General features: G+C 41.6%; 1 protein-coding gene across 3 annotated transcripts in view; it reads left to right on the forward strand.

Annotated features, from left to right (window-relative positions):
- The first annotated feature begins 1,730 nt into the window (after positions 1-1,730).
- The window catches only part of adam10a (ADAM metallopeptidase domain 10a), a 109,379-nt gene continuing 85,291 nt past the window's right edge, over positions 1,731-25,818 (forward strand). The window contains exons 1-3 of one of the 3 annotated variants that reach the window (XM_036980804.1): positions 1,741-1,928; positions 2,772-2,820; positions 3,035-3,211. Coding sequence is in view for 1 of the 3 variants with exons in the window: in XM_021607380.2 (XP_021463055.2) it covers positions 1,865-1,928 (64 nt within the window). In the remaining 2 variants the exon portion in view is untranslated. Of the gene's footprint in view, positions 1,929-2,771; positions 2,821-3,034; positions 3,212-25,818 lie in introns of all 3 variants that reach the window. The other 2 variants (XM_036980803.1, XM_021607380.2) reach the window with 2 other exon arrangements.

Genomic DNA, 25,818 nt, shown 5'->3' on the forward strand with positions numbered 1-25,818 from the left:
AGAAGTTAGCTTTCAGTGATGCCAGAGCGATTGATGAGGTTCTTCAAAGAATAACCTCAGCAGCAGGGAGGGACAGCCCCAGCAGTCAGCTGGCTCAGGCATCAGGGCAACAGGAATAAGAGGGATCAGATGGAGCAGAAGCACCAGCAGTAGTACCACAAACGTCTGCTGTTTGGATGTTGTTTGACGAAAGAGCAACTGGGGATGCAGCACGAAGGAATCCCTCAGCAGATGCCATTTTATTAATTTTTATTTCACCTTTATTTAACCAGGTAGGCCAGTTGAGAACAAGTTCTCATTTACAACTGCGACCTGGCCAAGATAAAGCAAAGCAGTGCGACAAAAACAACATCACAGAGTTACACATAAACAAACGTACAGTCAATAACACAATAGAAAAATCTATGTACAGAGTGTGCAAATGTAGAAGAGTAGGGAGGTGTCACGCCCTGGCCATAAAGAGGCTTTTATTCTCTATTTTGGTTAGGCCAGGGTGTGACTAGGGTGGGCATTCCAGTTTCTTTATTTCTATGTTCTCTATTTCTTTGTGTTTGGCCGGGTGTAGTTCTCAATCAGAGGCAGCTGTCTATCGTTGTCTCTGATTGAGAACCATACTTAGGTAGTTATTTTTCCATCTGTCTTTGTGGGAAGTTGACTTGGTTTAGGGCACATAGCCTTTGAGGATCGTGGTTGTAGTGTTATTTGTTTTGTTCTGCGTCATTTTGATTAATAAATGAAAATCTGCATCATTCATGCAAATGACATTTACTGTTGCCTTGTTAATTTATTTTCATTTTTATATGAATAGAATTCTAATGGCTGAAGTAATACCTTCACAAAATGTGTGTGCGTGCACAGGGAAGGAAGAGGTGCGTAGGTCTTCATCACCTTGTATCTGGTAGCAGCAGCAGACTGACAAGTTGAGGTTTCCAGTTCAGTCAGTGTAGTGGCTTTTTTTTAGCCACACAGTGGCAGAAGCTACACAGTGAAAAGATCAACGCTGTATGTCTGATGTACAGTATGTCTATGGGAAATAAGAGACGCATTTTTTTGCAGTCAATAGTTGGTGTTACAAGGAGTGCGTTTTCGCTAACCCTTTCCTAACCATATCCTTAATCTAATTATTCTAACCTGCTACGTTAATTCTCCTAACCTGCTATATAAGTTCTCCTAACCTGTTATAAAACAGTCACCTCTGGTTGTAGATGTATGGAAGTGGCTGTTTTTAGGGAATCTCAACAAAGACGATCAGCGCAGAGGCAAATGCAGAGAACAAGCAAGGGCAGGTGTAGGTAGCCAGGACATGTTATGTAGGCACATTCAACAAAGTCACAGTTTTCAAAAAACAAAGCTACACCTCACAGCACAACGCCTCTCCCCCACGTGACATACTTGTTGCTTGAATGTGCTAACATGTATGTGCAACTGATAGCTGCACACACTCAAAACATGTTAATGTTTTTAAATGTATGCAAAAGTATTTTGTCTGTAATGTCTCTTTCGTTATATGTCGAAAGACTAGCTGTCACCATTGGCGTTGTCTAATGGGATACTAATAAATAAATACAATTAATGTGTAGGCTAACTTGATATTGAAAAGTGGTTTGGCTTGTCGCTGTTGAATTTATTATACTTTAATTGTTTTCAACAAATATAAGCGGCCCTATCAAATAAAAGTAAACAAGTTTTGTTGCGCTAGTGAGGTAGGAGGGACTACTAGTACTTGCCTGCGCTTGACGTCAGGCGGTTGGAGACAAGCGGTGAAAGGCGGTTGTGAAGGTACTGCCATAAACAGAGCGCAGACTGCGCCTTTAAGAAGTGCAAATCGAAACAGTAAAGCATTCGCGGTGTCAATGTACTAACAATGAATTTAATCGATATGGTCTTGATTCAATTCTTGCTGTTTAATGGCATATGGACCATTAAAGGTAAGTTTGGGCATTCTGATTCATACAGAAAGAAAAGTGTTTCATCGCTAGCTAGCTCGCTAATCGGATTGAGGAAATGGTAGCAAGCGAGCTAGGCTAGCAGCGTTAACGTTACCTAGCTGGGAGGGGTCCAGCTCCTGTTTTTTATTTTTTACATTTATGGTTCCGCTAGGACTATATCGAGAGAGCCTACGAAAGGTCCACCAAGTGAAATAAGAATGTAACGGTGATGGATAATTTTCTTAAGACATTCTCAACTATATAGAATGTAATGTTTACTAAAAGTTATATAGTATCAACATACTAGTCCTCATCACTGCAGTTTCAGTCACGCACTATTAGTTCTGAGAGTCTAGTAATGTTAGTGGTTCCCAAACGTGAAATGGGTTACCCTGAGACAGTGATCTTATCAAACAAATTAAGAACTTTTTTTGTCTTCAACTCGGTTTAGAATACAACTGGTTTGTGTCGACTAAGACCTCTTACGCTATTAGAATGTACTTTCATAGTTCTGGACATCCGGCAGGACCTAAAATTGAGTAAATATGAACACACAGCATTCACTAACGTTGGGGGGTATACTTTTTCCAAATGGGGTCCTCTGTATATTCTAGTGTCAATTTAGGGTCTTGTGCAGTAAACGTTTGGGAACCCCTGGTCTAGTAGCAAGTTCATTTGTATAGATGTTTGCTGGCAAAGTGATTACATGCTAATGTACAGAATTTTCTAGCTATTTCGACAGAAATGAAAAGGCTAATCACACATTGTGACACTGTAAATTACAATTGTCATTCTCATGATATGCCCACTCGCTGACTTTCTTTCTTTTTGTATTTTACACAGCCTAGCTAGATCTCTCTGGCTCTGATGCAAACATGACTTGATTTATATGGTAGGCTACATGTAGTTAGTGATCTGTATTTTCATCATTCTAATCTGATTTGAATTCATTCAGCACTCAGACCTCCTGAAAACATGACACATATAGACAGGATGTCCCCTGTGATGTAGTAGCGTGCATTAGAATATACTTTTACTGACCCATGTAGGCTATTTCATAAACATGGCATCAAATGTTTGACTTCATTATTCTTCGCCCTGTTAAGGTCCCACTCCATCTGGGTCTGACTACCGCTGAGTTGACTATACGCCTCATCTGTCTGACATCGAATGCATTTTTCATTTCCCTCACCTGTTTGCCATGGGATAAAAGACATATGCCGGGTCTGTTTTTTTTTTTACCTGCTCTGATGGTCTGTTTTTTTCGTGTGTGTGAACACAAAGTGAGTCATTGATCTGCCTGAAGCTGCTGTGGGCCTTGTGTTCCCCTGAGCATTGAGCTCCCCTGCAACTCCTAACTGGTGTCCTGTTTGTTTGTTCAACGATGGAAACAGAAACATTCCACTGCAGATTTAGTGTTTCAGAGATGGCAAGGGCTGCTTAAATGATCAGGACTTGGATTTTATTTGCTCCTCATAAATTGTTATTGTGTTGTTAAATCCCCATATTGAAATTACTAGTGCATAATTTATCATCCTAATTAATTATTTTGTTTGATTCCACTTGAACTCTCATTAGCTGATAAAGTAGAATGAACCATGTTTCATGGCTCTCCTCGGTGAGCTAATATTCCCACTCATTTGCATTAATCATGGGTGTTTGTTGACTTATGTTATTCATGATGGCCAAGTTTGAACCTTTCATTTTCCTATTTGTCTTTTAGTACAGTAATGACTCCAATCCATACAAGGGAATGGGACATGCACTCAAATTCTAATACTGTAAAAGTACATCCTTCCTCCCTGTCTTCAACTGTCCTTATGGTGATGAGTCTTCTCATGTGGTTTGATTCGTGAATCAACTCAATGTTACGCCATATAGGTTTTACCTACCCTACCGTGTCTGATCACGGTTCATTTGAAGGGTGTAAAGAATAATGCTTTAAACCATGCCTTCAGCATTGAATTGGTTCACCCAATGTTATGTTGGGTCAGATAGTAATTTTGATGTCAGGGATGGCAGAACTAAACAGAGCAGCAGCAGAGCTCTGTGTGAGGCACATGTTCCCTGGTGTGTCCTTAAGAGTTTTTGCTGCCAACTGAGAGTGTGAATGGAGAGGATGCCGCCTAGAGTCTGTGATGGTTCACCATGATGTTTGCTTTCTGTGGAAAAGAGGATATAACCCAGACCCAGCACTGCCTTCTGTGACTGGAAATGAAATGTTTACTGAGGAAACAGTTCTCTAAAAGGACCATGACAATGTTCTTTCATAAACTAAGATGATAAGTCCGCCAATGTCCACTCCAAACGCAATTTTAAAAGCACAGATTTGTGTTCAAAGGGAGAGTTTGGGATTAACTTGGTCACCACTATAGCAATTAATGTCCTCTAGGCTTAGGCTATATGCTCAGAGCCTCCGATCATTGTACACTGAGTGTACAAAACATTAGGAACACCCTCCTAATATTGAGTTGCATGGACTCTATAAGGTGTTGAAAGCATTCCACAGGGATGCTTCCCACAGTTATCAAGTTGACTGGAAGGCCTTTGGGTGGTGGACCATTCTTGATACACACGGGAAACGGTTGAGGATGAAAAACCCTTGACACATTCAAACCGGTGTGCCTGCACCTACTGCCATAACCCGCTCAAATGCACTTAAATCCCTCTGAATGGTACACAATCCTCCTCCTCTTCATCTACACTGATTTTAAGAGGATTTAACAAGTGACATCAATAAGGGATCATAGCGTTCACCAAGATTCACCTGGTCATTCTATGTCATGTAAAGAGCAGGTGTTCCTAATGTTTTGTACACTGTGTATAATCTTATACATTTTACTGGAAAGGCAAATTATGTTATCTATAATTCAATGCCAGATGCCACACGCAAATTAATAATGAATGTGAGATGTTGTCCTAAAACCATAGGCTTGATTCATTACTTACTTACTTTATTGTCCCCATGGGGAAATTTTGTTGCAGTGTCATGTACACATTTAAATCATGGGTGGATATTAATGATTTGTTAGGGTTTGTGGTAACAGATTCTTCCCTTTTGACTCAAATATGTTTCCAGGGTTGGAAATTAATTATTCATAGAGGGAAAGCAGGAGATCTGGCTAATCTGTTCTTGTTGAGAGAAACATTTTTAGCTGGTACTGATCCAAAAGCCATAATTTCTAAGGAGGAAGTAGAGTAGGCAACCATGTTAATTGACTAGGAACATCCCTATGTTCCAACGGATCATATTCTCTTCACTTGTTGAGATGCAGTCTTTTCACTAGCGCTGTGGCACTACACACACTGGCTTCATTATCTCCCATTCTGCTGTTTCACACAGACATTATATGGGGCGTGTGACTTCCCCTGACATTTGAATGTATTGGACAGCATTTGCCAAGAGAAGATGATAAGATGTCAGCAAGACTCCGAGAGAGACTGCCGAAAGGCCTTGCTTGTATGTGGAGAATAAGTGTTTGAGCCATCAGGCGTTGCACTGAGTCCTGTGCTTTGGTAATGCACAGTGGCTTGTTAGGGAGGCATAGCAAAGCCTTTCAGAATGTGGGGTTGTGGGAAAAATATGTAATCCTGGATTATATTTCCCCTCACATGTCCAAAGAACTTCAATGAGTTTCCACAATTGACATTGTTATACACTGCTCAAAAAAAATAAAGGGAACACTAAAATAACACATCCTAGATCTGAATTAAATGAAATATACTTATTAAATACTTTTTTCTTTACATAGTTGAATGTGCTGACAACAAAATCACACACATTATCAATGGAAATCAAATTGAACAACCCATGGAGGTCTAGATTTGGAGTCACACTCAAAATTAAAGTGGAAAACCACACTACAGGCGGATCCAACTTTGATGTAATGTCCTTAAAACAAGTCAAAATGAGGCTCAGCAGTGTGTGTGGCCTCCATGTGCCTGTATGACCTCCCTACAACGCCTGGGCATGCTCCTGATGAGGTGGCAGATGGTCTCCTGAGGGATCTCCTCCCAGACCTGGACTAAAGCATCCGCCAACTCCTGGACAGTCTGTTGGTGGATGGAGCGAGACATGATTTCCCAGATGTGCTCAATTGGATTCAGGTCTTGGGAATGGGCGGGCCAGTCCATAGCATCAATGCCTTCCTCTTGCAGGAACTGCTGACACACTCCAGCCACATGAGGTCTAGCATTGTCTTGCATTAGGAGGAACCCAGGGCCAACCGCACCAGCATATGGTCTCACAAGGGGTCTGAGGATCTCATCTTGGTACCTAATGGCAGTCAGGCTACCTCTGGAGAGCACATGGAGGCCACTGTGCGGCCCCCCAAAGAAATGCCACCCCACACCATGACTGACCCACCGCCAAACCGGTCATGCTGGAGGATGTTGCAGGCAGCAGAACGTTCTCCACGGCGTCTCCAGACTGTCACGTCTGTCACACGTGCTCAGTGTGAACCTGCTTTCATCTGCGAAGAGCACAGGGTGCCTGTGGCGAATTTGCCACTCTTGGTGTTCTCTGGCAAATGCCAAGCGTCCTGCACGGTGTTGGGCTGTAAGCACAACCCCCACCTGTGGACGTCGGGCCCTCATACCACCCTCATGGAGTCTATTTCTGACCGTTTGAGCAGACACATGCACATTTGTGGCCTGCTGGAGGTCATTTTGCAGGGCTCTGGCAGTGCTCCTCCTTGCACAAAGGCGGAGGTAGCGGTCCTGCTGCTGGGTTGTTGCCCTCCTACGGCCTCCTCCACGTCTCCTGATGTACTGGCCTGTCTCCTGGTAACGCCGCCATGCTCTGGACACTACGCTGACAGACACAGCAAACCTTCTTGCCACAGCTCGCATTGATGTGCCATCCTGGATGAGCTGCACTTCCTGAGCCACTTGTGTGGGTTGTAGACTCCGTCTCATGCTACCACTAGAGTGAAAGCACCGCCAGCATTCAAAAGTGACCAAAACATTAGCCAGGAAGCATAGGAACTGAGAAGTGGTCTGTGGTCAACACCTGCAGAACCACTCCTTTATTGGGGGTGTCTTGCTAATTGCCTATAATTTTCACCTGTTGTCTATTCCATTTGCACAACAGCATGTGCAATTTATTGTCAATCAGTGTTGCTTCCTAAGTGGACAGTTTGATTTCACAGAAGTGTGATTGACTTGGAGTTACATTGTGTTGTTTAAGTGTTCCCTTTATTTTTTTGAGCAGTGTATAAACACTTAATATTGTATTTGTTAGTTTGAAGCATGCAGAGCAGCATTCTAGTATATTCACAAAGGCAAATATTGACCATATTCAAGATGTGCAATGTCAGTGTCAGAAATACACGGGTCAGAGGGGCTTTGTGCCCCAAGTTTTTCCCTATTTGCCCCTGAAAGCTCTTGACAGAGAAGGCTGCCCAATCTTTTCCAAAACAAGTCAACAGGGGCAAAATATGCCTAATTTTGGATCTTGTTTTCTCCATTGGTATCACACTTCATACAGTATGTGTCCACAAAGGATTGTCCTTGACTCATCCAATCAGATAAAGTGCACTCTGCTGGTAGCTCTCTCTTTCCCCCCCAGCACTCCCCCATCTCACCCTCTTTGTTGTCAACATTCTTATTTTCTGTGCATTTTCCAAGTTTGTGAAAATGCTAGTGTTCTTGTGTGGTGTATTGTCAACCAAGGTCAGAGATTGCTTAATTGGATTCCCCCTGTTCAAGGGCATCCTTTCCATGTTTCCGGTTTAGCCTAATGTTCAGGCTATAAACAAATAGGCCCCATGTATGAAATTCAGGGAATTTGTCTAGTGGTGACGTAGTATTGATACTAGAGGTCGACCGATTTAATCGGTATGGCCGATTTTAATTAGGGCCGATTTTCAAGTTTTCATAACAATAGGGAATTGGAATTTTTGGGCACCGATTTCCGATTATTAAAATATATATATATATATATATATTTTTTTTATACCTTTTTATTTAACTAGGCAAGTCAGTTAAGAACACATTCTTATTTTCAATGACTGCCTAGGAACTGTGGGTTAACTGCCTTGTTCAGGGGCAGAACGACAGATTTTCACCTTGTCAGCTCAGGGGTTTCAATCTTGCAACCGCACAGTTAACTAGTCCATCGCTCTAACCATTGCACTCCACGAGTAGCCTGCCTGTTACAAGAATGCAGTAGAAGCCAAGGTAAATTACTAGCTAACATTAAACTTATCTTATAAAAAACAATCAATCATAATCACTATTTATAACTACTAATCCAATTTAGCAGGCAATATTAACCAGGTGAAATTGTGTCATTTTCTCTTGTGTTCATTGCACACAGAGTTAGGGTATATGCAACAGTTTGGGCTGCCTGGCTCATTGCGAACGAATTTGCTAGAATTTTACGTAATTATGACATACATTGAAGGTTGTGCAATGTAACAAGGATATTTAGACTTAGGGATGCCACCTGTTAGATAAAATACAGAACGGTTCCGTATTTCACTGAAATAATAAACGTTTTGTTTTTGAAATGATAGTTTCCGGATTCGATCATATTAATTACCAGAGGCTCGTATTTCTGTGTGTTATTATGTTATAATTAAGTCTGATATGATAGAGCAGTCTGACTGAGCAGCAGCAGGCCCGTAATCATTCATTCACACAGCACTTTCGTGCGTTTTGCCAGCAGCTCTTCGCAAGCACAGCGCTGTTTATGACTTCAAGCCTATCAGCCTAATGGCTGGTGTAACCAATGTGAAATGGCTAGCTAGTTAGCTGGGTGTGCGCTAATACTGTTTCAAACGTCACTCGCTTTTAGATTTGGAGTAGTTATTCCCCTTGCGCTGGAAGGACCGCGGCTTTTGTGGAGCGATGGGTAACGATGCTTTGAGTGTGGCTGTTGTCGACGTGTTCCTGGTTCGAGCCCAGGTAGGGGCGAGGAGGGGGATGGAAGCTATACTGTTACACTGGCAATACTATAGTGCCTATAAGAACATCCAATAATCCAATGTATATGAAATACAAATGTTATAGAGAGAAATAGTCCTATAAATACTAAATTAACTACAACCTAAAACCTCTTACCTTGGAATATTGAAGTCTCATGTTTAAAAGGAACCACCAACTCTCATATGTTCTCTCTGAGCAAGGAACTTAAACGTTAGCTTTTTTACATGGCACATATTTTACATGGCACATATTACTTTCTTCTCCAACACTTTGTTTTTGCATTATTTAAACCAAATTGAACATGTTTCATTATTTATTTGAGGCTAAATTGATTTTATTGATGTTTTATATTAAGTGTTAATTCAGTATTGTTGTAATTGTCATTATTACAAATAAAAAAAAATGGCCGATTAATCGGTATTTGCTTTTTTGGTCCTCCAATAATCGGTATCGACGCTGAAAAATCATAATCGGTCGACCTCTAATTGATACCCAAGGCAATACATTTCTTCACCTTAGGAGGAAATGTGACAATCGTTTTTTTGCTTCTCTAATTTAAGTCTCTGAATACGCCATGATTAACCCACAGCTGCATTTAATCATACTCTTACTGTAGTGCGTGTAGGGTTGGAACTTTCAATTAAGACACTCCCGCCCTCAGCTGGTTGTAGTGTGTGTGTGTGTGTGGTGCTACAGTAGTGTAAACACCGTTACATGATGGGCAGAGCTGTTTCCGTTTTGTTCCTTCCCATGGTGAGCAGACAGAGGTAGGGTGTGCATCACCAACCTGCACTGTAAGATGAATGGGTCATGACAGGAAATGGGTGCTTTGCTGTGTGTGTGTGTGTTTGAAAGGTTGAAAAACACAGAAATCAAATTGTATTGGTCACATACACTCGCAATAACATCTGCTAAACATGCTTATGCTTCTAGATCTGACAGCGCAGCAGTGTCTAACAGGTAATATCTAACAAATTCCACAACCTAATACACACAATCTAGTAAAGGAATGGGATGAGAATATATAAAATAGATATGTATATCATTATGTTAGGAGACTATAACAGTGTTAAGTACCTCAATGGACCGGAAAGGTAATCACTCTACAAACTATCATCACCGTGCCCTTAAAGAAGTCACAAATATTTTGGACACATTAGAAATAGCGGATATTTGGAGACTAAAAAACCCCGACCTAGTGAGAGATACATGGAGATTTAATCAAGCTAGTCGTCTTGACTACTTTCTTGTCTCTTTCTCTCTTGCTTCAAAGGTTAAAAACGTTTTAATAAGAGACAGAATGCGATCGGATCATCATCTAATTGGCATTCACATAACTCCTATAGATTTTCCACGTGGGCGGGGATATTGGAAATGTAATCAAAGTATACTGGAGGACAACTTATTTTTAACTAAGACAAAATAATTTAACTGAATTTTTCCAGTATAATATAGGTTCAGCAAATCCCCTTATTGTTTGGGATACTTTTTTAAATGTACAGTGGGGCAAAAAAGTATTTAGTCAGCCACCAATTGTGCAAGTTCTCCCACTTAAAAAGATGAGGCCTGCAATTTTCATCATAGTACTTTCATCATACTTCAACTATGACAGACAAAATAATAAAAAAATCCAGAAAATCACATTGTAGGATTTTTAATGAATTTATTTGCAAATTATGGTGAAAAATAAGTATTTGGTCAATAACAAAAGTTGATCTCAATACTTTGTCATTGCCAACAAAGGGTATATAACAGAGGTCAAATGTTTTCCGTAAGTCTTCACAAGGTTTTCACACACTTGCTGGTATTTTGGCCCATTCCTCCATGCAGATCTCCTCTAGAGCAGTGATGTTTTGGGGCTGTTGCTGGGCAGCACGGTCTTTCAACTCCCTCCAAAGATTTTCTATGGGGTTGAGATCTGGAGACTGGCTAGGCCACTCCAGGACCTTGAAATGCTTCTTACGAAGCCACTCCTTTGTTGCCCGGGCGGTGTGTTTGGAATCATTGTCATGGTGGGTGGTATAAGGTGCTTTAGTGACAAAACGGATGGTACTGTGATAGACTGCATCCAGTTTGCTGAGTAGAGTGTTGGAAGCCATTTTGTTGACATCGCCGAAGTCGAGGATCGGTAGGATAGTCAGTTTTACTAGGGTAAGCTTGGCGGCGTGAGTGAAGGAGGCTTTGTTGCGGAATAGAAAGCCGACTCTTGATTTGATTTTCGATTGGAGATGTTTGATATGAGTCTGGAAGGAGAGTTTGCAGTCTAGCCAGACACCTAGGTACTTATAGATGTCCACATATTCTAGGTCGGAACCATCCAGGGTGGTGATGCTAGTCGGGCATGCGGGTGCAGGCAGCGATCGGTTGAAAAGCATGCATTTGGTTTTACTAGCGTTTAAGAGCAGTTGGAGGCCACGGAAGGAGTGTTGTATGGCATTGAAGCTTGTTTGGAGGTTAGATAGCACAGTGTCCAATAACGGGCCGAAAGTATATAGAATGGTGTCGTCTGCGTAGAGGTGGATCAGGGAATCGCCCGCAGCAAGAGCAACATCATTGATGTATACAGAGAAAAGAGTCGGCCCGAGAATTGAACCCTGTGGCACCCCCATAGAGACTGCCAGAGGACCGGACAGCATGCCCTCCGATTTGACACACTGAACTCTGTCTGCAAAGTAATTGGTGAACCAAGCAAGGCAGTCATCCGAAAAACCGAGGCTACTGAGTCTGCCGATAAGAATATGGTGATTGACAGAGTCGAAAGCCTTGGCAAGGTCGATGAAGACGGCTGCACAGTACTGTATTTTATCGATGGCGGTTATGATATCGTTTAGTACCTTGAGCGTGGCTGAGGTGCACCCGTGACCGGCTCGGAAACCAGATTGCACAGCGGAGAAGGTACGGTGGGATTCGAGATGTTCAGTGACCTGTTTGTTGACTTGGCTTTCGAAGACCTTAGATAGGCAGGGCAGGATGGATATAGGTCTGTAACAGTTTGGGTCCAGGGTGTCTCCCCCTTTGAAGAGGGGGATGACTGTGACTGCGACAGGCTGGTAATAGGGGTTGCGACAATGGTGGCGGATAGTTTCAGAAATAGAGGGTCCAGATTGTCAAGCCCAGCTGATTTGTACGGGTCCAGGTTTTGCAGCTCTTTCAGAACATCTGCTATCTGGATTTGGGTAAAGGAGAACCTGGAGAGGCTTGGGCGAGGAGCAGCGGGGGGGGCGGGGCTGTTGGCCGAGGTTGAAGTAGCCAGGCGGAAGGCATGGCCAGCCGTTGAGAAATGCTTATTGAAGTTTTCGATAATCATGGATTTATCGGTGGTGACCGTGTTACCTAGCCTCAGTGCAGTGGGCAGCTGGGAGGAGGTGCTCTTGTTCTCCATGGACTTCACAGTGTCCCAGAACTTTTTGGAGTTGGAGCTACAGGATGCAAACTTCTGCCTGAAGAAGCTGGCCTTAGCTTTCCTGACTGACTGCGTGTATTGGTTCCGGACTTCCCTGAACAGTTGCATATCACGGGGACTATTCGCTGCTGTTGCAGTCCGCCACAGGATGTTTTTGTGCTGTTCGAGGGCAGTCAGGTCTGGGGTGAACCAAGGGCTGTATCTGTTCTTAGTTCTGCATTTTTTGAACGGAGCATGCTTATCTAAAATGGTGAGGAAGTTACTTTTAAAGAATGACCAGGCATCCTCAACTGACGGGATGAAGTCAATGTCCTTCCAGGATACCCGGGCCAGGTCGATTAGAAAGGCCTGCTCACAGAAGTGTTTTAGGGAGCGTTTGACAGTGATGAGGGGTGGTCGTTTGACTGCGGCTCCGTAGCGGATACAGGCAATGAGGCAGTGATCGCTGAGATCCTGGTTGAAGACAGCGGAGGTGTATTTGGAGGGCCAGTTGGTCAGGATGACGTCTATGAGGGTGCCCTTGTTTACAGAGTTAGGGTTGTACCTGGTGGGTTCCTTGATGATTTGTGTGAGATTGAGGGCATCTAGCTTAGATTGTAGGACTGGCGGGGTGTTAAGCATATCCCAGTTTAGGTCACCTAACAGAACAAACTCTGAAGCTAGATGGGGGGCGATCAATTCACAAATGGTGTCCAGGGCACAGCTGGGAGCTGAGGGGGGTCGGTAGCAGGCGGCAACAGTGAGAGACTTATTTCTGGAGAGAGTAATTTTCAAAATTAGTAGTTCGAACTGTTTGGTTATGGACCTGGAAAGTATGACATTACTTTGCAGGCTATCTCTGCAGTAGACTGCAACTCCTCCCCCTTTGGCAGTTCTATCTTGACGGAAGATGTTATAGTTGGGTATGGAAATCTCTGAATTTTTGGTGGCCTTCCTGAGCCAGGATTCAGACACAGCAAGGACATCAGGGTTAGCAGAGTGTGCTAAAGCAGTGAGTAAAACAAACTTAGGGAGGAGGCTTCTGATGTTGACATGCATGAAACCAAGGCATGAAACCAAGGCATGAAACCAAGGCTTGAAACCAAGGCATGAAACCAAGGCATGAAACCAAGGCATGAAACCAAGGCATGAAACCAAGGCTTGAAACCAAGATACAAAACAAGTTAGAGGAAAAAGAACTTGAACTTATTCAAGAACGATCTAATATAATCTATGACAAAATGAAGGAAACTGGATGAATATGGAGAAAAATGCACAAAATTCTTCCTGAATCTCCAATACAGGAATGCTAACAAAGGTAATTTGCAGAAACCCGTTACTGAAGACGGAGTCATCTATGATTCTCCAAATTATATTTTAAAAAGAGAAAGCTAATTATTTTAGGCAGATGTTCTTTTCTCCGTCTCATCCTCTCCCACTGAATGAAAATTACGGTAAAGAATTCTTTCCAAATCATATAAAAATGGAAAATTAACAAATGTACAGAATGACAAATTACAGAGGAATAACTTTTTGAGGCTAATAAATCCTTTCAGTCTGGAAAAACCCCAGGGCTTGATAGGATACCGGTGGAGGTATGTCAAGCCTTTTTCGATTGTTTTAACTACTACTATAGAAATGGTAGTCTGTCAGGTACTCAGCAGGAAGGTCTGATTTCTCTCTTTTAAAATAAGACCCAGATGTCAAATATAAAGACCCTTTCTATATAAAAAAAACTGGAAGCGCCTTACACTTCAATGTTGTGACGCAAAAATACGAGCGAAATGCATAACACTCAGAATTAAAAGGGTTTTACCAGGTATTGTTCATCCTGATCAGACAGGTTGTTTACATGGACGATACATTGGAGAGAATATATGACCACTACTAGAAATAATAGAACATCATAAAACCAGGCCTGGTATTTATAGTGGATTTTGAAAAGGCATTTGATAAAGTAAGACTGGATTTTTTTATTTTATTTATAAATGCCTGTTTTTTTCAGTTTTGGTAAATCTCTTTATAAAATTGGTAAAAAATTATGTATAGAAACTCCAGGTGTAAAATAGTAAATAACTGCTACTTCTCAGAGTTTTGAATTGTCAAGAGGAGTGAGCAAGGTTGTCCTCTGTCACCATATCTATTCGTTATGTGCCATCGAAATGCTAGCTATTAAAATCAGATACAATAGCATTAGAGGATTAGAAATCCAAGGCTTAAAAAGGTTTCCATGTATGCTGATGACTCAAGTTTTATATTAAGTCTGCAATCTAGATCCCTCCAATGTCTCATTGAAGATCTAGATAGCTTTTCTGTACTCTCTGGACCATAACCTAATTATGATAAGTGAACAATATTACGTATTTTACATTACCCTGCAGTTTACCTATAAAATAGGCTGATGGTGAAGTAGACATACTTGGTATTCATATCACAAAATATATAAATAAGCTCTCCACAATGAATTTCAATAGGAAACATAAAAATAGACAAGCTCCTGAAATCACGGAGAGGTAAATATCTATTTATGAAAATATTGCCCTGATTTAACTCCTTAATCATATCTCAGTTTACTCACTTACTTATGTCGCTGCCTACTCCTGATTTTGTTTTTCAAATCATATGAGCAAAAAATATCTTGCTTTATCTGGGATGCTAAACCAGACAAAATAAAACGTGTCTATCTATATAATGAATATGAATTGGGTGGGTTGAGATGATTAAATATAAAAGCACTAAACCTCCCTCTAAAAGCTTCACTTATTCAAAAGTTTTACTTGAATCCTAAATGGTCCTCAAGTAGATTATCATCCATTGTTTTAAAATGGCCTTTTTGCCTTTGCAGATTGCCATGTCTCATTTTTGATAACTGAAAATGATACTTTTTTCAAAGTGTCTCTCTTCAAACAAGCATTGCAGAGCTGGCTACAATTTCAATTTCACCCCCTGAAATATTATGGCTGAACTCAAATGTGCTGGTTGATTAAAAATACCTGTATTTATGGGAAAGATGTTTGAAAAGGGTATTTTTGTTATGAGAATTTCATTATCAATGTTCATAAACTTCAATAATCTACTCATTCTACTCACTCAACCCAGAGTTTGTAAGATTCTGGTTGAATGAAACAGACGAGAGTCCCAGCTTACAATAGTCAAAATATTTATTCACGAGGGTACTCTGAGTCCATTATACAAAGACATCCATTTTATACCATGCTCCTTAATTACACACATACTTTCACACTAACAGTAGATATCCTACGCACATACATACACACAAACAGTAGGTGAGTTTTATCCTTCTCCATAGTTCTCATCACTTTGTATCACTACCCAGCCGACAGTTCCATACCCCCGAGATTAGGGAAACCTTGAGAAGTACTCCCTGTCCTATCATAAGTTTCTCAGAGTTCTAGCCAGGTCAGTTCAAACACAGTTTAATTGTTCTGTGTTTTCCTAGGCACACACATTTATCTCCCTCCCAGTCCAACCTAGTTGGACTTATGTTTAATACTTTAATTATTCCTTATACATGCTACATAACTATAATCCGTAATGGTTAAGTTTCAGGGTAGAATTATTGAATCATTATCTCTAAACATATAAATTATGCATCGCAGAAGTTAGAATAGCAATGATCCAAGGTTTTACCAGCCCTGGTTGCGCAATCGATATGCTGATACAATTTAGGGAGTCTTGTTTTCAGATTAGCCTTGTTAAAATCCCCAGCTACAATGAATGCAGCCTCAGGATATGTGGATTCCAGTTTGCAAAGAGTCAAATAAAGTTCGTTCAGAGCCATCGATGTGTCTGCTTGGGGAGGAATATATACGGCCGTGATTATAATCGAAGAGAATTCCCTTGGTAGATAATGCGGTCAACATTTGATTGTGAGGAATTCTAAATCAGGTGAACAGAAGGACTTGAGTTCCTGTATGTTGTTGTGACCACACCACGTCTCGTTAACCATAAAGCATACGCCCCCGCCCCTCTTCTTACCAGAAAGATGTTTGTTTCTGCCGGCGCAATGCGTGGAGAAACCAGCTGGCTGCACCGACTCCGATAGCATCTCTCGAGTGAGCCATGTTTCCGTGAAGCAAAGAACGTTAGTCTCTGATGTCCCTCTGGAATGCTACCCTTGCTCGGATTTCATCAACCTTGTTGTCAAGAGACTGGACATTGGCGAGAAGTATGCTAGGGAGTGGTGCGCGATGTGCCCGTCTCCGGAGTCTGACCAAAAGACCGCTTCATTTCCCTCTTTTACGAAGTCGTTTTTTTGGGGTCGCCAGCTGGGATCCATTCCGTTCTTCACTGCAAGTATATTGTATGTTTCGGATATTCAATAAAATTAAAATTTTAAAGTGTAAAATATATGGATGAGAAGTGACAGAGTGGCTATGATGCAATAGATAGTAAAGAATAGATGGTGAAGGATACATATGAGATGAGTAAAATGCAAAATATGTAAACATTCTTAAAGTGGCATTATTAAAGTGACTACTGTTCCATTTTTTTAAAAGTGGCCAATGATGTCAAGTCTGTAGGTAGGCAGCCGCCTCTCTGCTAGTGGTGGCTGTTTTTAACAATCTGATGGCCTTGAGATGGAAGCTTTTTTTTCAATCTCTCTGTCCCAGCTCTGATGCACCTGTACTGACCTCGCCTTCTGGATGGAAGCGGGGTGAACAGGTAGTGGCTCGGGTGGTTGTTCTTGATGATCTTTTTTTACCTTCCTGTGACATTGGGTGTTGTAGGTGTCCTGGAGGTCAGGTAGTTTGCCCCCGATGATGCGTTGTGCAGACCGCACCACCCTTTGGATAGCCCTGTATTTGTGGGCGGTGCAGTTGCCGCACCAGGCAGTGATGTACCCGGCAGGATCTTATGGGAGGGAGTAAAGAGGGAAAAAAATACCTTTCGACGTAATATCACTGCTATTGTAATGTCATATGTTTCCTGGTTGACAGTATTGTGGACCTCAGCAATATGGATGCTGAATGGTTTTTGTGTCTAGGCATTTGTATTAATTTTAGAAACAGGCATATTTGTTCTCTCTAGTACCATTTTTAGGCGTCTTGCTTTAATATGTACTAATCCAGGTATTCCCAAACTGGGGTACTTACGCGCAATGTCAGGGGTACGCCAAATAAAAATGTTTCACATTTAAATAACACATTTTTAAAAATAAAATAATAATATTCTTCACATTTTTAAACAGTCCATTTAGAAAGGCCCGCGTCCATAGAGTCACATACCAGCTCTACTCTCTACCTGTTGACGACACAAGTTGTTTTGCTTCCACGAGCACATCCAATGCTAACATCAGTAATTCTACATTTGTTGTTAGCCCAGCAAGCATTGACACTGACAGTTGTGAATCTGATGCAGCCGAAGAGCTACTGCCCCCTTACCTGGGAAAGCACCGAACAACAGACAGGGACATTGGACCATCGAAAGAGGTGCAAATATGATGAGAACCACATTGATTGGGAGTAGTGCCTTTCCTCAGCCACAGTGTGTTGTGTTATATGTGCAGAAGTACTATCTCACAACTCAGATGAAACCTTCACTCTTGCGCAGACATTGGCATGTTTTGTTTCTAAATTTGAAAAATAAGCCACTGGAGTTTGAGTGAGAATTAGGATGACTTTCGAGTAGTAAGACATGTATAAAAGCAACAGATACCATTTAATTAGAAGCGTCTTATATGGTGAGATACCGAGTGGCTAGGATAGGCAAGCCCCATACTATTGTGGAGGACTTAATTCTTCCTGCTGCCACAGATATGGCTGGGGGAAAAGGCAAAAAAAAACACAGACAATGCTTCATCAAACAACACTTTCACAATGCATCAGTGACATGGCAGGAGATGTTTTGCAACAACTACTGCTTCGCATACAAGCTAGTGAATTCTATGGGTTACAGCTGGATGAGTCAACAGACCTGGCACAGCTCCTGCTATATGTCCGTTACGTTTGTGGGGGTCAATTAAGAAAGACATCCTCTTCTGCAAACCACTGGAAACCGGGACAACAGGAGAAGATATTTTTAAAGTACTGGACAGCTTTGTGACATCAAATGGATTTTGGTGGTCAAGATGTATTGGTATCTGTACTGATGGCGCAAAAGCATGACAGGGAGACATAGTGGAGCGGTAACGCGCATGCAAACAGATGCTCCCGACGCCACTTGGGTACACTGCAGCATCCACGGTGAGGCTCTTGCTGCCAAGGGAATGCCTGACAGCTTGAAAGACGTTTTGGACACTACAGTGAAAATGGTAAACTTGTGTTAAAGCAAGGCCCCTGAACTCTCGTGTATTTTCTGCACTATGCAATGATATGGGCAGCGACCATGTAACACTTTGACAACATACAGAAGTGCGCTGGTTATCAAGGGGCAAAGTATTGACACGTTTTTTTGAATTGATAGACGAGCTTAAAGATTTCTATACTGACCATAATTTTCACTTGTCTGACCGCTTGCATGATGACGTTTCTCACACGACTGGCCTATCTGGAGTATGTTTTTTCTCGCCTGAATGATCTGAATCTAGGATTACAGGGACTCTCCGCAACTATATTCAATGTGCGGACAAAATTGAGGGTATGATTAAGAAGTTGGAGCTCTTCTCTGTCTACATTAACAAGGACAACACACAGGTCTTTCCATCACTGTATGGTTATTTTTTTTGTGTGCAAATTAATTCAAGCTTACGGACAATGTCAAAGGTGATATAGCGAAGCACCTGAGGGAGTTGGGTGCGCAATTTACGCAGGTACTTTCCCGAAACGGATGACAAACAACTGGATTCGTTATCCCTTTCCATGCCCTGCCTCCAGTCCACTTACAATATCTGAACAAGAGAGCCTCATCAAAATTGCAACAAGCGGTTCTGGGAAAATTTAAATTATTCAGAAGCCACTGCCAGACTTCTGGATTGGGCTGCGCTCAGACTATCCTGCCTTGGCAAATCGCGATGTTAAGACACTGAGGCCCTTTGCAAACACGTACCTATGTGAGAGTGGATTCTCAGCCCTAACTAGCATGAAAACCAAATACAGGCACAGACTCTATGTGGAAAATGATTTAAGACTGAGACTCTCTCCAATACAACCCAACATTAGAGTTACGTGCATCCTTTCAAGCACACCCTTCTCATTAACCTGTGGTGAGTTGTTCACAATTTTCGATGAACAAATAAGGTTTTATATGTAAGATGGTTAAATAAAGAGCAAAATCATTGATTATTGTTATTTGAGCTCTTTGTCACTTCCCATGAGCCAGGTTGTGACGAAAAACTTTGTGCATGCATGGCAGGCTTATAATGATGGCAAAAAACAATATTTTTGAATGCGCTGACCCTGGTGCTAGAAGGGGTACGCAGCTGGAGGTTGAATGTTTGATGGGCTAGGGGACTATAAAACTTTGAACCACTGTACTAGTCACATTAGACCTAGGCCCTCAGAAGATGGCATCAAGCAACAATTCAGGAAACTGAAACATGTAGCCAAGCTTAAATATCAGTGATGTTTTACTGACAGGGACCTACCTACCTACCAGTCATTGCTTATCAGACTCACCACATTGGTTTGTTGACGCACCGTTTCCTCTGTTGCTTTCTTTTGCGGATAAACTGTGACATGGTTGGCTAGTTTGTTCATTCTGAGAGTTGTTACATGGTGCCTAACATTTGTGTTTTTATAATGACTGTGTTCTTACATTCCCTGTCAGTTTGTTTTTCTGGCTTTTTTCAGTGCATGGTTTATCTACCACTAGTGTTTTGACTTGCCAATCAGTTTCCTGAAAGACAGCAGTAAACTAACATTGACCTGAAAATGGTTCCTGCATTTAAATCGTGTTCCTGTGTCAAATCACTTTTCCTTTCACAGCGATATCTTTCAGCTGGGAGCTGTAAGCAGCATCACATTCAGTTCTGACTTCATTATCAGTAGGCTCTTTGCTTGTTAAAACACAACTACTAATTTGCCCTGCCTCTTGTTTCTTTGTTCTCTGCATCATATTCAAGTGGATGTTAAGCAGTAAGACAAGCATTTAGAAATCCACTCAAAACCGCAATGTTTTTAGGTGTGTGTGCCTAGCCTAGCCTAGCCTAGCCTAGCCATACTTTTGTGCTGAACCCTCGGCACCTAGAAACATGCCCTCACATCACAATTACTTTTGGCCTCTGATGTGACGTTCCACAGTAGGCTAACCTAGAATTATGTGCAGACATTGTGCTGTGTGAGCCATAATAGCTGCTTCATAATTATTTTAGCATCACATAAGCAATGGACCCCACACCCTGTACAGTAATTCAGATTAACCTCTTCTAAACATGCATGGAATGAGGAGGAACATTGTACCTATCTACTAATGATGGGGGGAAAAATACATAGTTACAATTAGTGATGCACGGATATGACATTTTTGACCGACGCCGATATCCAATATTTCCCTTGCCAAAAGTGACCTTTTAAGTATTCTAGTATAGTTAAAACACACACGAACGCAGCGGTCTAAGGCACTGCATCTCAGTGCAAGAGGTGTCACTACAGTCCCTGGTTCGAATCCAGGCTCTATCACATCCGACCGTGATTGGGAGTCCCATAGGGCGGCGCACAATTGGCCTGGGGTAGGCCGTCATTGTAAATAAGAATTTGTTCTTAACTGACTTGCCTACATAAATAAAGGTTACACACACAAACACACACGCGAGCAAAACATTATTTTGTTGGCATTTATGCATGTCCCCATTACCAGTAAAACATCATCTAAAACTATTTCTTTCACTTACTTCCCGTGCTGTTTCGTTGTTAATTTCTTCAGTCGTTTCATTCTCAACCAGGATTTCTATGGAACACCGTTTGGGTCTTTGCATGTCAAAAAAGTGACGTGTCAAATTAGCTTGTTGACCAATCAGGATCTGAATATGACTGCATGTCACAATTTAACATGTTCATACATTTTTTATGTAATTATTACACATTGATTACACTATCACTCGTATTTCATATGTCACAACAATTCGTCAATACGTATGCTATGATGCTGGTAAAGTTGTCTCGCGCACCTACAGTGCTGGTCATTAAAAAAAAAAGCTAGCTAACTCATGGATGTAAACAGTGTTCTTCCCCAAAACATAGCAAACGACATCTGTTTCAGTAGCTATAGTTAGCTAGCTAATTATATAGCTAGGTGTCATCTAAAATAATCCTAATTCATAAGACAGTTCTTATTTGATTTGATTGTGGTTGGACCCATGTATGTGAAGCTAGCCACAATAAGGATTAGCCACAATAGTGGACTTTGCAGTTAGCCTTCAAAATAAGTGTCATAATTCTACTATTTGCATTCATTTGCATCACTGTCAATGACACTTTTATTTTGAAGGCAAACCGCAAATTCCACTTGTGCCTAATCCTTATTGTGGCTAGCTTCACAACACATTGTCCGGTCGAGCCTCACTAGACAGATAAAGCTAGCTGGCAGCTTATAACTTTAGCTTTGGGCAACAGGGTTAAGTAGCTGGCTTGCTATTTATTTTCATGAACTGAAGTTAAATTTCAATAGGCGAACAAGTGTCAACCTAACTAACACTTACACACAAGGATTCCTAAATCATTGCAAAGAATAATGAAAATGACTGCAGTTTCTACTGGTCATTGTTTTCAGGCTGATTGTATTAGTACTAGCTAGGTACCAAGCTAAAGCTAGCTATCCCAGAAGTTGCGGTCGAACAAATTATGCTTTATTACCAACGCGGTATTGTAAACACATTGTTCGTGGCCGGTGTTTGCTTGTTTGCAGACTTTTTTTTGTAATGCTTTGACAGTGCTACTGTATCTTTTTTGACACTATGGAACGCCGTTTAGGTCGTTATGTATGTTGTGACGCTACCAATGTGTAACTTCGGTAGGGCAACATCTGAAAAATAGCCCACTTGGTAGTGTGTACTGGTGCTCGACCAGTCGTCGAAAGCCAACATCACCCACGACAAAGAACGGTTGATTGTCAAGGGCAATAAATTCCATTATCTTGGCTTTAATGGATTTCGATTTCGATTTTTTGAGATCTGGAGACTGGCTAGGCCACTCCAGGACCTTGAAATGCTTCTTACGAAGCCACTCCTTCGTTGCCCAGGCGGTGTGTTTGGGATCATTGTCATGCTGAAAGACCCAGCCACGTTTCATCTTCAATGTCCTTGCTGATGGAAGGAGGTTTTCACTCAAAATCTCACGATACATGGCCCCATTTATTATTTCCTTGACACGGATCAGTCGTCCTGGTCCCCTTGCAGAAAAACAGCCCCAAAGCATGATGTTTCCACCCCCATGCTTCACAGTAGGTATGGTGTTCTTTGGATGCAACTCAGCATTCTTTGTCCTCCAAACACGGCGAGTTGAGTTTTTACCAAAAAGTTATATTTTGGTTTCATCTGACCATATGACATTCTCCCAATCTTCTTCTGGATCATCCAAATGCTCTCTAGCAAACTTCAGACGGGCCTGGACATGTACTGGCTTAAGCAGGGGGACACGTCTGGCACTGCAGGATTTGAGTCCCTGGCGGCGTAGTGTGTTACTGATGGTAGGCTTTGTTACTTTGGTCCCAGCTCTCTGCAGGTCATTCACTAGGTCCCCCCGTGTGGTTCTGGGATTTTTGCTCACCGTTCTTGTGATCATTTTGACCCCACGGGGTGAGATCTTGCGTGGAGCCCCAGATCGAGGGAGATTATCAGTGGTCTTGTATGTCTTCCATTTCCTAATAATTGCTCCCACAGTTGATTTCTTCAAACCAAGCTGCTTACCTATTGCAGATTCAGTCTTCCCAGCCTGGTGCAGGTCTACAATTTTGTTTCTGGTGTCCTTTGACAGCTCTTTGGTCTTGGCCATAGTGGAGTTTGGAGTTTGACTGTTTGAGGTTGTGGACAGGTGTCTTTTATACTGATAAGTTTAAACAGGTGCCATTAATACAGGTAATGAGTTGAGGACATAGGAACCTCTTAAAGAAGAAGTTACAGGTCTGTGAGAGCCAGAAATCTTGCTTGTTTGTAGGTGACCAAATACTTATTTTCCACCATAATTTGCAAATAAATTCATTAAAAATCCTACAATATGATTTTCTGTCATAGTTGAAGTGTACCTATGATAAAAATTACAGGCCTCATCTTTTTAAGTGGGAGAACTTGCACAATTGGTGGCTGACTAAATACTTTTTTGCCCCACTGTAGGTATGCACGGCAGCTTTGACATCGGTTTTTAACATTGGCATTAAACTAGACACCAGGCCCCTACCGATGTTGGCATTTTTAGCTAATATCGGCTGATATCGTGCACCCCTAGTTACAATTGTTTTATTTTGCTACTGCAGGCAGCGTCAGCTAGAGACAGTCGGCTGGCTGTACCTGTGCCAAAACTCTGGCATTTTTCATCTTATAGCTTGTTCTCCATTTTTTGTCTTTTTTTAAATGGTGAGCCAACATGTTTTCAGAACTTTTATTTCCCTGACTGATCAAAACTGATTTTCTCATGCTCTTGTCTCTCTGCAGCAGACATATAGTGAGCAATATGTTTGGAACCTGAAATCACAATAAAATTGCAGTGTAGAATCACAATGCATATCGTATCTGCACCTAAGTATCATATTGTGTGGTCCCTGGCAATTCCCAGCCCTACTAGCTACATCATGCTTTGGTATTTCAGATCCCTCCCTTGACAATTACCCATACAGCACTGTGGCTAAAAGACCCAACACAAAAGCGTATTTGTCCAAAAACATCTACTACTACCACTGCCCATCGGATTAGTAGCTCCTCAGTGGTCAAAAGCTGCAGCTAGCCACATGGACCAGTGGACATGGCATTGGTCCACACCACAATGCCATGTTTCCACCCCTCAGTAGTCAATGGCTGGATGTCTTGTCAGGGATGTAGGCTAGTGGTTTACCCATCACTCACAGTGTTGTTGTATGGTGCAATAGCAACCAGGAGAACAAGTGGTGGAGCCCTGAGCCCTCTTGCCTGTCAAACAACCTGACTTTTCCCAGCATGTTAATGTATGTGGCGGGTGAGTCATCATGACCCAAGCTGTTTCCACTTCCTCAGAACCCCTTGACAGGAACAATCTGGCCTTTCAAGCTTGGCACCTCCGTGAGTGAGGATGAAGACTTCACTGAAATACTATTGACTAAGCCTACAGTATGAAGCCCACATGCACTACTTGTCATTGACTGTTCTGGCAATTTTGGGCTAGCAGGTGCATTCCAGCAATATACAAATAAGGAGTAGCCAACATTTTCTCTTGCAAATAGTGTTAGTTCTCCTAGTCCTTTACCCTGCCAACTAATTCAAAGTCAGTGACTACTTGCAACACTATTCAAATGGATTGACTAGGCAAACAAAAATATTGTATTGGCCAGGCATAGGCCTATATTGTTTCTCGATTTGAATATTCCAATATTACATGAACTTTTTGTGGCTGCTAGATAAGGGAGGAAATTATGTTAACAAATGACTTGCTAATTATCCCTGTTATTATTTTTATATGTCATGAAAACACTTCCTTATGCTGGCATATTCAGCACTGGGGTCACAGTCCTCACATGCCTCTCCCTTCCTCCGGACAGTGACCCTACACACATGTGGTGTGATACGGAAAGGAAAGTAAGAGGCATGGCTGCGCCATGGTAACAGTTGTTTTTTGTTGGTTTTTTTTCAATGAAAAAATCCATGAATCCACTGGAGTCGTATGTGGTCTGACAGCTGAAGGGACCGTGGTGTGCCTGCCATACTCTATCTCTAACCAACAGCCTCCGAGTTGACCTTTACCCTGTTGATTCAGTTCATCCTGCTGCTGTAGGCTGGGCTAGAGTGGGTTTGTACATAACAGGCTAAATATTTCCCTTTTAGGACAGAGGTTTAACAACTGATGATAAAATGAGTATCACTTGAAGGCATATCCCCTGAAACTGTACATGTACTAATAGAGGGCAAAAGATGTTCCATTGTCATGAGGTTAAGATATCCTTATTTTTTTTGTAAATGTGAATAAATCTACTTTGTTGCAACATCGGTTCTTGTAAACTGTCAGTGTTGCAATTACTAGGGCTGTGATGATACCTGTATCGCAATATGTTAGGGTTGGCAAAAATGAAAACACGACGCAGACAACCTCTTTGGTCTTTTAACAATCAGCTGTATTTAAGTTGTGTGCTATAGCTTAGAAATTAAATAAATATCACTCTGGATGACAACATAATGATGTTAAGTTTCCAACATTGGGGCTGTTTTCCTAAATAAGTTAAATCCGCTTCATGTTTTGTTTACTTGCCACAGTACTAACGTATCGCCATACTGGTATCATCTCGGCCTGAGCAAATATTAAAACGAGGACTAACCTTGTTCTTTAACCGAACATTTTACTGAACTAAAGGCTGTTTTGCATGATAGTGTTGTCCAATATTTAATGTGTATCACTTCTTAGAAATACCAGCCCTTGCCAAATTGAGCCATATACAATGAGCTGTCTTTTTAGTCAAATAATTGCATTTCTCTCTTGTCTATTCTGCTTTATTCCACTGGTG

This window comes from Oncorhynchus mykiss, chromosome 6, assembly GCF_013265735.2.
Source record: "Oncorhynchus mykiss isolate Arlee chromosome 6, USDA_OmykA_1.1, whole genome shotgun sequence".
NCBI classification, from domain to species: Eukaryota; Metazoa; Chordata; class Actinopteri; order Salmoniformes; family Salmonidae; genus Oncorhynchus; species Oncorhynchus mykiss.